The sequence below is a fragment of the Ambystoma mexicanum genome, chromosome 3q (assembly GCF_040938575.1).
Source record: "Ambystoma mexicanum isolate Mex_15411 chromosome 3q, UKY_AmexF1_1, whole genome shotgun sequence".
In the NCBI taxonomy this organism is placed as follows: domain Eukaryota; kingdom Metazoa; phylum Chordata; class Amphibia; order Caudata; family Ambystomatidae; genus Ambystoma; species Ambystoma mexicanum.
The window spans coordinates 579,275,284-579,292,947 of NC_090926.1; the positions used below are offsets into that span (position 1 = coordinate 579,275,284).

Genomic DNA, 17,664 nt, shown 5'->3' on the forward strand with positions numbered 1-17,664 from the left:
GGGAAGTGGTGAGTCGGTTTCGCAGGGCTCCACCGGTGGTGTCATCGTGGCAGGTCGGGTCAGCTTCTGCCTCGTCGGATTCTCAGGTCCTGTGGCGACTTCTGAAGTTCCAGTCCCCAAAGCCCTGCTTTTATGCAACACACCCCCATTCACTCAGCCTAGCTGTCAATCAAACATGCTAAGTGGTGAGCCGGGCGGCTCACCACTTGGGCCAATCACACAAGAGTGCGACTTGAGTTACCAAGGTAACTCAGTCCAGGGTGCCTAAACCCCCTCCCACACTCCCTGTGGTACCCAGACAGAGTGGCACCACTTTTGGAGGCTTCTGTGGAGAAGCCCGCCAAAAAGTGGAACAAAGGGCTTGATTTGGGTTGGAGTCACAGAAGAGAACACAAACGCCATTTTTGAATCGAGTCCTGGCAAAAAATACCAACTGGCGAATCAATATTAAATAAATAAATAAACCGGCGGTATGTTCGAGGCTATGAGAAATAATTAAAAAGTTGGTAGCCTCGAACAATGGGAAAATCCCATAGGGAAATATTCGCGGTCGAATATAAAAAGTAGTTTCCACTGCCACCAGCCAAACCTCGATCAGGGGGGACGGAGACGTGTCCCCTCGATTAACAGACCCCGGGGCAATCGAATGCCCCGACCAGTACGTCCACAATATGATGGTTTGTACTGGTTTCTGTTAATAATTTGGGACTAGTAAAGCCAATGGGGACTTTACATGCCCTGGGAGACAGTCAGTCCCAGGGTATGGAGTCTATGGTGGGGTGTCACTATAACACCCCTGTGTTACTGCACGGAGGGTGCTGTGTAACACATCGTAAAAACACATGAGACCCCATAGCCCATAAAACACATTAAGAGTCAAAGGAACACCATAAATCATGTCCAAGAATGGGAAAAAAAGTCTCACTCTTGGCAGGAGAAAAAAACAAACTCCAGAAATCCAGCAAAGCTGCTGGGGGACTCACTATAAATTCAGCCTAAAGAGAATTCTCCCTAACATGCCACATCAAGCAAGTGCAAAGTCCTTTCAGCCAGCGACGAAGGCGTTGGAAAAAACAGAGGCAACACCAAAGGCGCGTTGAGGTGGAATTACGACAGAACCTTTGGCATGAAGGAGGGGTGTGCGTCCGCAGCACCATCCTCGCGCTGTGGAAAGTCAGATCAGGCCGCTTGCAGGACAGGGCTTGGATCTCACCTACCCTCCTGGCAGAGGTAATAGCCATGAGAAAAGCAGTCTTCCATGAAAGGAAATTAAGGGGCCCGATGCATAGGCTCGAAGGGAGAGCCCATGAACCTCGTCAGCACCACGTTCAGTTTGCATGCCGGGGCAGGGGCCTTCACCGGCAAGAATGATCGAAACAGTCCTTTGAGGAACACCTTGACTAGACGGTGGGACCAAAGAGAAGAACGCCCCGGAGACCTGGTGTAGCGGGAGATAGCCGCCAGATGCACCTTGATAGAGGCATGTGCCAGCTCAGATGTTAGGCAAGATTTGGTGCAGTACCCTTTGGGTGCATTATAACAACCTTGACCTCCTGGCAATAGGATCCCAACCTTTGGTATAAGTCTGTACTACACAGGTTGGCAGTGTGGCTGAGCAGCCAGGCTTATCTCAAGAGGGGTCAATGTGAGCAGTAGGGTGGTTACACAGAGATCCAAATAAACTCTTGCGTACAAGGTTTCCTGATTAAACAATTATTAATTTAACAGTCAGTTTGAAAAAGCCTTCAGTTCAGAAGGGGCAATATAATACTAACCCACAAAAACACTCCAAAATACACAGTTTCTGTAAATCAGCAAGTACCCATTTGGGATGGCACACAGATCCTTCCTACACCCTCAGGTGACATCAATAGCTAGGACACTGGACATTAATACATCACTGGTACATTTAGAGCAATACTGAGAGGAGTATTAAAGAGATTTCAGAATAAAACAAGAGATCACACAAATATTCTGAACCAGTTAAGTACTTTTGAACCCCCCAATGCAGTTAATCCTTTCCTGGAAGGAAGGTAAAAACACATTCAGGTCATTCAGGGAGCCAGGCCAGCCAATGTCATTTGGGAAAAAGTCTACGGGAGCTAAAGCACTTCTTGTAGGTAAGTAAAAGTCTTGCACAAGGTTTTAGGAGTCTTTGTAGAAAAAGTAGAATCAAAGCAGGGCCACAAGCTGGGAGACTTGTGAGGTGAAGACGCAAGCAACTCTACAGAATCAACTAAGACAGGTTGCAACTGAGAACAAGAAAGGTTACAAGACAAGAGGTAAGTTCTTAGACTGTACAGTACCTTTTGTTCCAGCTGGCTTCTGCTCCTGTGTGGCTCCGCAGATTTTTTTGGTCCTATGCCTCAGTTGTGGGGGACACCAGTGAGAACGTCTGGGGACTCATGCAACACAAAGGGACGGTCAGCAAAAGCAATGGGCAAACTTTGATTCAGTGGTTCATGGGTGTTTAAGCTCCTCGTGTCTGACAGCAAATAGCAACACCGTGGTTCTCGGATACCACGCTGGACTTTCCTCGCATCGGGGGTCCTGCACTCTTGAGCTGGAACAGGCTTTGTCAGTCCTGCTTCAGGGAAGTCCGGCGGATCTTCCTGGTGCTCAGGTTAAAAGAAATGCACACAATCTGGTGTTCCTCTCCCTGGCACTTCGGTTCCAGCAGCAGCAGAAGTAGTACAGCCAGCTCCGAGAGGATGTCCAGACGGGCTTCTTTGGGGTTGATTGGTCCCACCAACTCAAGGGGAGAAGTCGTCCTTGCAGGGCTAGTCGAGGCGAATTCGGAGCTTCAGCACAGCAGCAGGGCTTCACCGGGCAAACCAACTGACCAGGAGTTGCAGCAGGCATCTCTTCCAAGTTCTTCTTCGGATTCCTTCGTCCAGTGGTGGACTCTGCCTTTGAAGCCAAAAAGCCTGGCCTTTTATGCAGGTTGCTCCCATTCATTCCAGGCTAGCTGCCACACAGCAGGAGGGCTGTCCTTGCCGGACATCAAGCCGGCCAATCACCTTTGGGTGCATTCCTGTAACAAAGGGGATTAAGCACAGGGAGTTTTGGGCACCTTGCTCACTTCCTGCCCCTGCCAGACATACTGGAGCTAGAGGCGGGCTTCACTGGTGAATTCTGGCAACGACAAAACTAACAAAGGGACCAAACATGTTTTGGCGCGCAGAGTAAATCTCGAGAAGGACCTTTCCAGCAAGAAATGGTGAAAAAAAAAGACCGGGCCATTTTGACGAAATGGGCACCCATGGGTGCCTTACTGTGGCGAACGCAGCCCGCGGTAAAACACAATGGTAGTAAAACGTAAACCACTGCCACCAGCCATTAATTGTGGAAAGGGTAACAAAAATGTTACATGAGAAACTAGACAAAGGGGATACTAAGTAACCACTCCAGCACCCTATGGTAAGTGTGTGTTGGGTCTAGAAAGTTACAAAATGTAATTTAAGTCAATTTCACTTCACTGCTCTTGGAAGTTTACCAAGAGAAGGTATTTAAAACTTGGGGAAATCTAAGAGACTTCCCTGTGCCACTGCACTCAAGGTGCTGTGTGTCACAATGTAAAGATGATGCCTATGGAGTTTGACAGACTCCAAAGTCAAAAGTAACAGAAAAGAAATCACAATAAAAATCACATAATAGGTAGACGGGAACTACCATATTTCTGAGAATTCTCTCTAACAGGGGGTTAATCGTATTCTGTAATTTTACAGAACGTTTGAGAAATATCATTCCTCCACTTGCCCTACTGCTTTGCTTTTTCTACATCTCGCCTTTCAGCGTTCGTTTGAGACATAGCCGCTCTAGTTTTCGCTTCCGGGTTTCAGCGTTCAATCGACAGACTATGCACTTAGCAGCCAACCTCAGTGGCGGAAAAAACTATCCGAGGACAGACGAGTGAAAGATCACGAGTACCTGTAACACTTGGGCAGCAATAGCGTTAGAGGTACACCCCTGTATGCCTCTTGTCGATTCTGCCCCCCAAAATGTTTTAAACCAACCACTAGATGACAGTCTACGCAAAGCTCCAGAAGGTACAGTAACATACACACCATGTGCACAATCACCCCACACCACCCTGTGTTTGGTCCCGTTGAGGAAGGCCCACAGTTTACGGGTGCAGTGGTCACTTTTGGATGCAGGATTTAGTTTCGGTCGGTTGCAATACTTAGGAATCTATTAGCTTCCAGCAGAACGCCCAAACAAAAAAGTTGTTGACTTCTGTAGGGGAGACCACATCAGGACATCGCCAGGGAGAGAAGACTAGTTGCAATAGGAGTTGCCACGGTCGGGCAGTAACAGCAGATCTTCAATGGCCCAACAAAGGAGCAGGCCGAACACTGCTTCCGTTGATGCAAGAAGACTGAAAAGCCAGGAGCCTTGTTATACAAGTTGAAGATCCTAGGAGTTCCAAGGATGCACTCGGAACGGCGACTGCTGCAGCGAAGTAGCCCAGCAGAGAGTTGGTCATCCCACTGGTTTGTCCAGGGACATTTCCTAAGCTCAGAAGGCAAAAGATCCTTGAGGAGGCGTAGAGACTGGTTGTTCGAACCGGTCCAGGGCTAGAAACCCCAACAAGGGTTTTCTTGAGATCATGCAGAGTGGCTGGGCAGCGCTAAAGTCGATGCTGGTCAGCTTAAGGGGTGGGGGGGCGGGGGGGTGGTAAATCAACTGGCTGCTCTCCGGAGAAGACTTGGCTCCAATATTAATCTGTCGAAAGGCTGCAGGAGCCCTCCTTTTAAACAACATTTGGGCTAGGAGCCTGCCCAAGCCCACAATAGCAAGGATGAGAGGATGAGGGGCCATCCAATTGTGGATAACATTTCTTACAAGGTTAAAGTTCCAGAACAAAGTATTTTACATATTACAGATGAGACATTTGTTACAATAAAAGTGCAGGTACTCAGGATACAGTAGGCAGTGATAGTCAGACCAACAAGCATTATGAGCGGGATGCCACTGTGTCCAGGTCAGCAAGCACTTTTTTAGTTTTGTGTTTGAAGGCAGGGAAGGCTCCTCTCAGAGTTGGGTGGGAAGGGTGTTCGAGTTTGGCAGCGAGGACGGGGAAGCTAGTTCCTCCTGCTGTTTGTAGCTTGAATCTAGGGATTGACAATGAGTGAGTCAGCATGGTTTTCAGTGGGCAAAGGGCAGTGTATATGGTAAAGCGGTTGGCCAGGTATTGAGGGACCTGGTTAGCTTTGCACTTGTGGGTGATCATTAATGTTTTCAGAGAAATTCTGTGAGCGTCCGATAGCCAGTGAAGGCTAGGTCTGAAATATGTGATTTCCTAGGGAAGTTGAGAGCAGCCCTGATGGCATTGTTCTAGATAACCTGAAGTTTGTTGATGTTTCTTTGGCTAGTCACAAGGTAAAGCGCATTGCAATAATCGATCTTAAACAGGATGAGTGTTCCGGCCAGGATGATGCACTTATTCGTAGATAGAAAGGTTCTGCAAGCTCATTTAAGCAGAGCCCATGATGCGTCATCCAAGCTTAAATGACGGTACAGACATTAAGCGCTTTTGAGTCGGTTACATAGTCACCAGTGATGGGGATCAGTATCTGGGCGTCATCTGCGTAATTTGTGTAGGTGACACCCAGTGAGTCCAGAATATCAAAGAGCGGCTTTGTAAATACATTCTATCATGTAGTGGAAAAACAGGACCCTTGCGGGACCCCGCAACTAACTGGAGATGGCACGGCAGTAGCAGATGGTGAGAAGACCCTCATCATTCTGTTTGCAAGGAAGGATCTAATCCACGATGTGGCCTCTTCTGAAAAGTGGGCAGCGATTGAGGTGATGGCACAGAATTTGGTGGTTGACCAAGTCAAAGGCTGCTGAAAGATCAAGCAGGAGGAGGAGTGCCAGTTTGCCCTCATCTTTTAGGTCCTCTATTTGCATTTTTAAGTCGATCAAAGCAGTTTCCGTTCTGTGTCTTGGTCGGAAGTCTGATTGATGAAGTCCCAGGAGTTAATCTTCACGTTAAGCCTGAATTTGTAGATAGGCAGCACGATCGAGAATTTTCAGGAGAAATGGCACCGTGGTAATGGGCCTGTAGTTGGAGGGGTTACTCGGATAGAGGCTGTTTTTTTTTTTAAATAAAGGGATGACCCACGCGTCTTTCAGATTGTCTGGGACAATACCGGATTTGAAGGAGGCGTTAATGTGTGTGGTGATGAACGGGCCAAGGTCATGGGCTGCCTCTTTGATGATAGGGGCGGGAGTCGCCTTGACAATTGGTGGGTTAAATCTTGTTCATGTTTTCCACTTCCTGGATGAATACACGAGAGAAACAGAAAGGGTTGAGGGGCTGATTGGGTCCTGGTGGTTGATTCTCAAAAGAATAGCCTGGTAGGTTAATTTTGGCTTTTAAGGTAGAGATCTCATCAAGGAGTGCTTTTTGGATATTGTTGCACAATAGAGCATCAGTGTTGCACTTGTTAGTTGGGGGCAATAGGCGATTCGAGCTCTTTTAGAATTTTAAAGAGCTCTTTGGTCTTGGATTGAGCTTGCAGGATGCGTTTGTTATAAACCTCTCTTTTAGCTGAGAAAATTGCTTCTTTGTAGTTGGATGAAGCAATGATCAAGGCGTTTTTTATTGGCTTCAGTGGGGAGTCCTTTCCATTGTGCCTCAGAATTTCTTTTGATTTTACCTAAGTTACACAGACGAGGTGTAAACCAGGAGTTGAGGTGCCCTTGGGGTTTGCGTAGTTTTAGCGGGGCAATGGCGTCCAGGGCTTTTAGTATAGATTGGTTATATAGGTCTACTAGGACTGTGGGGTCAGAGCAGAGAGTTGTAGTGTTAAGGGGGAGCATGTGAGGGAGCAGTTTTTCCTTTGTTATGTCCTTATTACGGGTATGTATAGCTGGTGCTAGGTTAGGCATTGGCTTGGATAGTGAAGGTAATCTTTTAGTGTTCGGACCAAATACAAGGTGACACAGTTACTTGACCGATAGTACAATTCAGGTCGGTAAGCCAGTCAAGGGTTCTCTCTTTGTTGTGTGTGGGTTCATGAATGTGGTGGGTGAATCCTAGGTGTTTTAAGGCTTTAGCTAGGTCAGAGGCTTTGTTGTCATTAGGGTCCAGATAGCCTAGATTAGGGTCTCCAAGTAATATAATTTGAGACTTGTGCTTAGTATTGTCAGCTAGGAGAGATGATATGTCCTCTATAAATGTAGAGATAGGTCCAGGTGGTCTGTAGATAAGGTGCACCGTGGCAGTTTGGTTGGATGATATTGGCAGTTTGAGAGTAGCTCGGCTGAGGGGTTCTGTGAATTGCTCTAAGATCAATGGATTTTTTAAAGATAAATGTGATGCCTCCACCCTTCGAGTGGTTGGCATCTCGGTTGCATCTGATAACATAATTGTCAGGTATAGCCAGTGTGGGCACAGCATCAGCGTGTAGCCAGATTTCCGTAATAGCTAGGATGTCTAGATTTTCATTTATGATAAAGCCTGCTATGTCAAGGGCATGTGCCGAGATGGATCTAGCGTTAATCAGAGCACCTTTAATCTGTGGGACTTTAATGATGGGGATCTAGTTGCTTGTGTAGTGGCAGTGGAGGGCGTTCCTATGTCACCGTTACGTGCTGGCAATTCAGCGTCATGGAGTGTAGGACGTTTGGTCTTGTGAGATGGTTTGGTCTCTGGAAGATGGTGTATGTGTAAGGTTTTGCGGCATGATCTGGTGCCTAATCTTGCATTCCTCAAGGAGAGTGTGCAAGGTTGGTTAGGGGTTGGTTTAATTGCAAAGTGTTTGAGCCACAAGGCTGGGTCATTTAGATAGGGGTTAATGGAAGGCATGGTAGTACCGCATTTAGAAGCGTGGATATGTGCTATGTGAGCTGGTAGAATAGTGTGGCGCTGGGGGGCTGGTAACGGGTGATAGGGTGTCTGGATTGAGTATACCGCAGATGTGTACCTTCTGCCGAGACAGGTGATGGGGTAGTGAGCTGTCTGGTTAGAGCAGAGATAATGACATGGAGTTGTGAAAGGTACAGTAGGTGGAGCAAGTGTATTATGGGACGATTTTGATGAACAAGACACAGTAAGTAGTTGGTGATAGCACACCAATCACAGTATACGTGCACAAGAATAGTACAGATCTAAATAGGTATTTGATGCTAAGGCAGTGTTAACACTACGTCGGTACACTAGAATAATGTAAATCAGATTAGTTAATCTTACACTGTGGTCAACAAGCACAATTGTAGATTAGAGTAGTTAGTCTTACAACTTAGACATTCACTCAGAGCCAATCACGCATACTCGTAGGTTTTTGTAGTTTGCCACCTAGGATGACGTTAGTAAACGTAGGTTGACGTCATTGATGACGACTTGTGTATAAAGTCTGTTTTTTCTATAATACTTTGAGTAAGAGGATCAAGTGAGTTTGTTGTACTCCCCGTTTTAGATAATTGATATTAAAACAGTCTTCCTTTTGCCAATTACCCGTGTCGTCTCTATTACTGCTATGAATCAAATCTGCATTCCCATTTATCTACAGGGTAATTGCTACTAATCTGAAAGGGCTCGGTTATCCAGTTCACTTGCCTCCAAAAAGTCAAAGTAAAAAGAAAGGGTAGTCCTATGGGAGGGCAGTAGTAGAAAGAAAATCTTTCCACCAGTTACAAAGTGGATAATGAATACCCATCTATAAAACGTTGACCGACAGGACAGCATGAGGCGAGAGAAGGCTGGGGCTTTGTAATGGGCATACATTCTAGTCGATAACATATTTTATACAATTGCCTTCAAACAATTTGGATATTTTTCACAAAAAGACCTTTGTCCACCTATATGCAATTACCACAATGTTTGGATCCACAGTGTTTTCTAATGTGTGAAATATCTGCATAGGTTACAGACTACAAACTTATTAAAACAAATTTTTATCATGTTTGTCCATCACATTTTTCACTTCGACACCAAAAACTGATTTAAAGTGCCAATTAATGCAAATAGAACTAAAGCTATTTTTAAAATATATTATACACATTTGTATCCTAGAAAACATGATTTCATCGCACAATTTCCCATTTGTTATGTAACACAAGCTTGTATGCAGTACTGTCAGGCAAGAATATTGAACATGCACAGACCTGATCCTTGTACTGCTCAGCATTGCGTCTTTCATCTTCCACCTGCAGGGCAATCTCCTTCAGCCTCTTCTCTGTGCGTCGCACTTGCTTGCTTGCATTTTGACGCTCTCTGCATATACAAGGATGAACAAAGAATAAGTGTACAGAGCAAGACATTATACACAACAGAAAAGGAGGCCTCTGAGCACCATCACAGAGAACTGTATTTGACACCAGGACAGGTTGTTTCATTGGAAGCATCATAGAACACAATGAATTGTGAGAAAGTGCTACAAGTCATCTTACACCATAACATATCACTAACAATCGATACTAAATTATAATTAATGTGCGTGTAGAGGCATGAAGATCAGTTTTATCATTTGACCTTTGAGGCACTGGCAAGCTGGGAATGCTAGGCCATTAATTTCCTCTCTGGCAGTTAAGACTTTCCAGCACAGATTACTAAAGGACAAACTAATTTAGAGTATGGTAACTCCTACAGGGATGTAGTACACCAATCTTAGACCCCAATTGAATCTGCCACTAGGCGGACTTACTTAGTCTCAGTATCCAACTGCTCTTCCAGCTGTGCAATCTTTGCTTCAAGAGCAGTAATTGAAGCCTTGAACCTTGACTTAACAGCGCCCTCCATCTCTTGCAGCTTGGCCTTTAGCTCCTTGTTCTGGCGCTCCATCTGCTGCCGGGCGTTCTCATTCTTCTGGGCATTACTTCGCTCTGCATTCACGTCAGCATTCAACTGGTCGATCTGAGGTTGAAAGAAAAAAATCATCTTTGAGAAGGAGTGCTCCAATCACCACCTGGTGGCTGGTCTATGGTTGGTGCTTTCAAAAGCCTGGATTGTTAGGGAGTCTATCAATAGTAGGACTTGTGAAGACTCTAACTTGGGACACAGGGATCCAACTTCTTGTACTCCAGAAACACATCTAATTTATTGGTAGCAACGGCTGAGCAGCCAGGCTCCTCTTGGGAGGGAGAAAAGACTAGGCAGTAAAAGGAACTTCGAGGATACACATAGGCTAAAGAAACAGTAACAGTTATGCAGAAATAATGATTTTTATAGGACCGTAATAGCATTTATGATTGTATCTACTTAGATTCACATGCTGTGCATATGGTCCGACATCCAGTGGTAACCGCGGAGTATTACATCTGGTCTTTCGGGGACGTCGGCATAGGTGTGTCTCCCTCACGCGTCGAGGTCCCTCGGATTGCATTTTTTCTGCCACGAGGAAGCCCAGGCTATTGTGAGTACATAAAGAGAGAAAATAGTAAGACATCCATGTTCCTTGCACCCTAGCGGGGAGGCAGGGTGGGCGCATGTGAATCTAAGCAGATACAATCAGAAATGCCATTACGGTGAGTAATGCATGTCTTCTGATGCTTGTTAATCTGCTTAGAATCACATGCTGTGCATAGACTAGCGAGCAGTACCCGGAGTTGGAGGTGGGTTGTGAAAAGGAACAGTAGTGAAAAGATGTCTTAATACAGCTTGTCCCACCTGAGAATCAGATCTAGAATGAGTGTCTAGGCATTAGTGTTTTGTAAAGGTGTACACAGAACTCCAGGTTGCCGCTTTGCAAATCGACCCAAGGGGAACATTTGCAATGAATGCTATGGAAGCCCAAGTGTCCCGAGTAGAGTGTGCTCTAGGCTTGAAGGGCAGTTCTCTCTTAGCAAGAGTATAACAGTGTGATGCATTTGACAATCCACCTTGAGATAGCTGATTAAGAGACAGGATCACCTTCTCTACCAGCAGCCACCGAAACGAAAAACTGGTTTGTTTTCCACAGTGGTCTTTTTATTGCCAGCTAAAACAGGACTGCCCTGCACACATCTAGTGTGTGTAGGCTTTTTTCGGCCATGCTAGTGGGATTCTGGAAGAAAGTGGGTAGTTCGATTGATTGGTTCACATGGAACTTTGAAATAAATTTAGGCGCAAATCTGGGATGAGTACGCAGAAGTACCTTATACCTGTGGATTGTAACAAAGGAGTCTAGGACTGAAAGGGCCTGTAGTTCGCTTACCCTTCCAATAGAAGTGATAGCCACTAGGAAGGCCGTTTTGTAAGTATGGTCTTTTAGGCTTGCTTTATGCATAGGCTCAGATGGAGATGCCAGAAGTCTGGTTAAAACCACATTTAGTTCCCAACCGGGAGTTGGAGGAGTAATGGGGGGGATGAATTAGCTTAACCCCCACCCCTTCCATAAAGGCCTTAATAACAGGTATCTTCCACCACAACACTTTCTGTTGTGATTTAGTGTAGGCTGAGAGAGCAGCTAGATGAACCTTTAGGGAATTAAAAACCAGCCCCGAGTCTAACAAATGAGTTAGGTACAACACAATGTGTGTAGGAGAGCAGTCAATGGGATTGACGCCCTTGGTATTACACCAGATGACAAAGCGTTTCCACTTACTGAAACAGCAATAACGGAGCGTTAGATGCATGGACATACCCGGGGAAGCTAGAAAACCCGAGGGAGTTGAAGGTGTCCAAACTCTGACCTCAGGAGCCAGACTGCTAAGTTCAGAGTTTGCGTGCATGGGTGTGGTGTCTCCCCCCCCCCCCCTCTGTCCTGAGACAACATGTTGTACGGGCAGGGTAGTCGCAAAGTGGGGGATAGTGGCGGGTGGAAGAGGGACATTTCCATTAGATGAGCAAACCAGGGTTGGCAGGCTCACATGGAGGCCACCAATATCTTGGTGCATCTTGTGCACTATCTTGTTGAGTGAGTTGGGGGTAAAAGCGTAGACACATTTCCCTGACCATGCTATCCAGAGTCTGTTCCCCGTGGAGCGGTTCTGAGGATACCTGGAGGCTGTAGTCTTGGCATTGGGCATTCTCCTGAGTTGCGAATAGGTCGATCTCTGGGAAGCCCCATTCTGCGAAGACGTTGAAGACAATGTCTTTGTGTAGACGCCATTCGTATTCTATGGGCAGTGGGAAATCTCTGCTGAGCACGTCTGCTAGAAGATTTGAGTTCCCCTGGAATGTGTTGGGACAACAGGAACATCTTGTGTTTGAGAACCCACATCCAAATCCTGGAGAGTGTGTGCCCCCCTGTTTGTTTAGGTAATACATGGCTGTGGTGCTGTCTGTTAGGACCAGAACAGTTTTCCCGTGTAGCTGTGTCTGAAAGGTCTTCAGTGCTTTGAATACCGCTAATAGCTCTAACAGATTTATATGGTTGGATGCTACCTGTGGGGACCACACTCCATGCGCTGTCTGCTGAAGTAGGTGAGCACCAGGGTCGGACTGGGACAAGAAATAGGCCCGGTCACCCACCCCTCGCCTCAAAAAAGTGGCCCACCCCTCGCCTCATGACCATGGACCTCTGACACATCACCGGAAGTGATGTCATTTGACCCCACCCCAAAGTGACAACCCGGGAAGCGATGAACCATGGACCTTTCACCCCTTGACAAAACAGTAACAATGCTATTTGATGACACTTTATAAGTACACTACAAAAAAATATGGTTCTGATTTCACTAATGTGATATACATTTCATACAAGAATGGACCACCATATGTATTAAATCTGTGTGATTAGATCCACGGTGTCAAATAACTGAATGCAAGCAGACGTCCAAGGCCAAATGATAACGTTATACACTAACAAATATGCATACAATATGTGTTGGTACTCATTTATCGACCCAAGAAGGATAAAAGGCTTTTTGAAAGAAAAAAAGTGGATTTGTTTATTTTTGTTCCATTTTATTTCTTCCAAACCAGCCCAGGCGTGGCCAGAAACCAGCCCCTCCCCGCCCTCTGAGAGATGCATCTGTCGTGAGAGTGGCTTCCACTGCGGGGTGGTGAAGGTTTCCCCTTCAAGAGGTTTTCTTTCGACCACCATTGCAGAGAGAGAACGAGGGCTGGCGAGACAACTACCAGATCTTCCCATGGTCCGCTGGCCTGACACCACTGGCTGCATGGGACGCATGCGCAGCCGCACGTGGGGAAGTAAATGCATGACGCCATCATACCTAGCAAGCACATGGCCTTTCGTACCATCACGTCCCGACTGGCTACATATTGAGGGATCTGAGAAAGCATGTTCTGAAGCCTCTCACTGGAGGGGAAGACAAGGCCATCCTTTGTCCGAATCAGGGTCCCTAGAAATTGCTTGACTGGTATCTAAGCAGGATTTCTTCTCGTTGATGGCGAATCCCAGACTGAACAGGAGGAGTATTCCCTAGGCATGTTTCGTAAGAGTCCCCTGTTATGAGCCAGTCGCCAAGGTATGGGTAAACAGGGACGGATAGTCTGCGCAGGTGTGCCGCTGCTACTGCTGGGACCTTCGTTAACACCCTTGGCGCAGAGGCAATGCCGAAGGGGAGTACCTTGAATTGATAGTGTCCGTCCTCTATCATGAACCTTGGACATTTTATGTGCGCTGGCAACATTGAAATATGAAAGTATGCATCTTTTTTGTCCAATGTGGCCATGTAATCCCCCTGTTTCAACAGTGGGATTACTTCCTGTAGGGTTACCATACGAAACTTTTGATAAATTTGTTTGCTGGGCGCAAGTTTAACACAGGGCGCATGGTGAGGTCCTTTTTGGGTACAAGGAAGTACACTGAATAAATACCCTCGTTAACCTGAAGAATAGGACAGCTTCTATGGTGTCCTTTTGCAGAAGTGCCTCTACTTCTTGTATTAGGATTTGCAGATGGTCTGGCGTCATGCTTTGGGCGGTCTGAATTGTGGGGGTCGGGCGAATTCCACAGTACCCGTGTGCGACTTTTAGAACCCACTGGTCTGATGTAAACCCCCCCCCCCGGCCGAAAGGAAAGATGTTAAGCGCCCTCCGACCGGGGTGACATGGGAGGGGACCTGAACCGAAGGTCATTTCTGAGCAGAGGCTGTGGCTCCCGTGGAGTTGAGGCCTCTGCCTTACGTGCGCTGCTGACCCCTAGGTGGATAGTTGGCAGGGGTGTTGTACATGTTCTGTTAGGAACGGGATTGGTCTCGAAAGGACCGGCAGGAACTGCTTCCCCTGGGGGGGGGGCAGAGAGGGGGGGGGTCTTGCTTTGGAGTGATTTGCTGAAGATACTCAAGAGTCTCATGCTCTTTTGGCAGTCTAGAGCATAGTCGACTGCTTTACCAAAGAGGTTGGATCCCTCGAAATATTTATAAGGGCAGCTTGGGTCTCCGGCTTGTTTCGCGTTTCGGAGCCAAGCGTGCCGTTTGAGCAGGGTGCCCGAGCTTTGGACCTTCCTGCCGTCTCTGCAGTATCCAGGGTGTTTCTTTTTTTAAACATTTTGGTTGACCTGCCTGCCCTCGGCCACGATAGCTAGTAATTTGGTTCTTGCGGGTTCAGGCACTTCCTGGATACCTTCTTGCATCAGGTTCCACTGTGCATCGGCATAACTAGCAAGTAACGTAGTGTTTGCTATGCTTGTGGCAAAAGCAGCTGCCGTGGTAATTTGCTTACCCAAGGCGTACAATCTTTTCGACTCATCGGGAGGTGCCTCTCCTGTAGCAAGGGGTACTCCTGCTCATTTCCGGGTGGTGGTAACCACTAGGGAATCGGGGGGAGGGTGTTGCTTTTAATATATTAAGGGTCGGTAGGCAATGGGCGAAATAATTTCTCCACCCTTGGATTCACTGCCCTGGTCTGGTGTGACCAGGGAAGGAGCCAATCTCCTTTTAATGGAATTTAGGAGAGGAATGGCTTGGCTGGAGGGGTGTTTCTCTTTATCCATGTCCTCCACAAAATCTTTTTTTCCAGGTATGGCCTCTTTGGTCGCGATCTGAAAATGATCGGCTGCCTTCCTTAAGATGGCATTGAAAGCCATCTGATTGTCTACTGGTGAAGCCTGGCGGGCCGGAGTGGAATCCAAACATAGGACATCTGTGTCCTGATTGTGAGTAGGGAGCACCTGACGAGTGTCCAGGTTTTCTGTGGTGTCCACCTGGTCATTCGCAGTGTAGTCCTGTAGGAAGGTAGTATTCTCTTCCTCGTCATAAATGTCTCGGTATGTGTCCATCTGGATTTCATCTTCCGGGTGGATGGAAGTGAAATATTCTTTGGAAGGTCCTTCATTTCCAGGAAATCTCAAAGTTTTTTTTAAAAACACACTTTATTGGCATTTCATTATAACAATCCCTCAACTTCCCCCACCCCCTTAGCCCAATACCAATCCCTCCACAGACCTGCACTCCCAAATCAGCCAATACAACCAATTCCCAATACCCACCCCACCCCTCCCCGGCTTCCCAGTAACTCTGTTACTTCCTTTTACCTCCATTGATCACAGCACAGCAGGTTACCATGTCCATTGTTTGTTGAGGGCTGGGCCTCTTCACCCTCCGTTCACACCGCCAAACTCCCTCCTCCCTCCTTTCCCTCTCACATTCCCCTTCCTGTATCCATCACCTCATGGTGGGCGTATATCTTGGTCTTTCGCCAAGTCATTTAACAGTTGGGACCAGTGGAGTGTCACCACTTCCCGGTCCTCTCCCATCACCCAATTCTGCAGCACCGTTAGCTCCGCTAACCCCCACCTACGTACATCCTTTCGCCATAAATTAATCAACGGGCCCTGGAGCGATTTCCACACCATTGCCATTCGGCGCTTAGCCAATGTGAGCAGAAATCGACCCATTCTATTCCGTACCTTATTTTGCTTCCCCCCCAGGAGTTTCCCCCACAGGCAGGTCTCGAGACATCGCTCCAAGGTAGTTCCCAATCTCTCATTCAATCCTTTAAGCACCTCGTCCCAATATTCCATTATCACTGCACAATCCCACACCATATGCCAAAAGCCCGCCCTTTCCGAGCCACACCGAGGACATTCCCCCGTCGGATCCTCCCGTCATCGCCTTAAGTGTCAAAGGGGTGACATATACCCTATGCAGGATATTAAATTGGACCAGCTGGAAGCGGGCATTCTGCGAAGACTTCGGAACCAAGTCCCAAACCTGCCCCCATTCTTCCTCCGATATAGACTGCCCCATATCCATTTCCCACTTTTCCTTAACCTTCAGCTCTCCCTCTCCCAGTCCCTCCCCCAGAGCCTTGTATATACGCGAAATACACGCCTTACAACCCCCCCCCCCCCCCCGTTTGGTCAAGTAGCACTCTGAGAACTGGACATGGCTCCGGCTCTTCAGGAATTCCATCCTACGAACCACCGCTCCATAAGCCAAAAAGACCCCCGGCAGCAAGTCAAACTTATCACACCATTCCTTACAAGTAAGAAACCTCTACCCTCAAAAAGGTCCCCCACCTTCTCACATACCTTCTCCCATAACCTTCGTATCCCCACCCTCCCAATTGCCGGGCGAAGCTTCAGGTCAGCCCCCCAAGGGAGAGCACCTTCATAACAGCCCCTCACCCCTTTGCCACCTACATCCTTTCTCCAGGTCTCCCTTACTGCCTCGAAAACCACCGATGTCCCCACAGCTCCCAACGGATGCCACAGGAGCTCCACCGCCCTACGATCCAGCTGCCAGGGCCCTACTAGTACCTGAAGAAGCTCTGCCCCCGGTTGATCCCATACCAACACTGACTGCAGCTGAGCCGCCACTTTAAACACCACTTTCTTTGCCACATACGGTATATCGGTAAAAAAGTAAAGCAAACGTGGAAGGACCACCATTTTACATAGCAACACCCTCAATCTCAAAGTTGACACACAAGGGGGGGTCCTTCCGAGGTGTCTTGGGGGTAGGGTGCTCTGAAAGCGAGACAAACCTTTCCAAATTGTCCATGCACCCTTCTAATTTTTCCCTGGTCCATTTAGACGAACCAGAAGGGTCAATGGGTGGAAAATCTTCATTTTTCTCCCGATGGTGCCGACATTTGTTACTAATACTGCTAGGCAAAGGCTCACAACGGTCTTCGTAGTCCTTGTGAGCATCGGGGTGCTGTGGCGCGTCTTTCGATGTGTCCACGGCACGCTCTTTGAGCTTATCCAGCTTTTTAGGCTTCAGCCCCACTGCCGAAGTAATTCTCACAATGCTTTCGGCGATCTCCGGTGAAGCAGGCGCACCGTATGAATAGGAGGACTAGCGGTAGATTTTTCGCCTACCGAGAGACTAGAAGGCCTAGCAGTTGATTTTTCTTAGGGGCGTCGGAGCGTCAGCTGAGCACGCTTCACCGGCCAAATGTGTTTTTGAGGTAGCGCCCTTAATTTTCGAAGGCCCAGTCGCAAGACGCTGCTGCAAATGCGGGGAAGGTTGTTTATCTTCAAGATCAGAGGATTTCGTCAAACTCTTCAGCAGTCCTGTTGGCGCTTTCCACCGTTTCAGCGGAAGCGTCGAAACCAGGGTTGGGGTTGGGTGTTTAGTGTGGCTGTTTTGTACGCCCATGTCGCCGGGTGTTGTCCCCATAGTGTGACTTCCGTAGGCTGTCCAGTGGTAGACTTTGCCTTCCAAGCCAAAAAGCCTCACCTTTGATGCACGTTTCTCCCATTCATTGCAGCCTAGCTGTCAATCACAGCACGGTGGCTATCCTTGCCGGACAGCTAGCCGGCCAATCACCTTTGGGTGCATTCCTGTAACCAAGGGGATTAAGCACAGAGTTTCTTCCTG

General features: G+C 47.5%; 1 protein-coding gene across 2 annotated transcripts in view; it reads right to left on the reverse strand.

Moving 5' to 3' along the window:
- The window catches only part of MYH9 (myosin heavy chain 9), a 500,061-nt gene that overhangs the window by 15,407 nt on the left and 466,990 nt on the right, over nucleotides 1-17,664 (reverse strand). For both annotated transcript variants that reach the window (XM_069654373.1, XM_069654374.1), the window contains exons 38-39: nucleotides 9,657-9,865; nucleotides 9,118-9,226 (exon numbers count right to left, since the gene is read on the reverse strand). In XM_069654373.1, coding sequence (XP_069510474.1) covers nucleotides 9,118-9,226; nucleotides 9,657-9,865 — 318 coding nt within the window. The remainder of the gene's footprint in view (nucleotides 1-9,117; nucleotides 9,227-9,656; nucleotides 9,866-17,664) is intronic.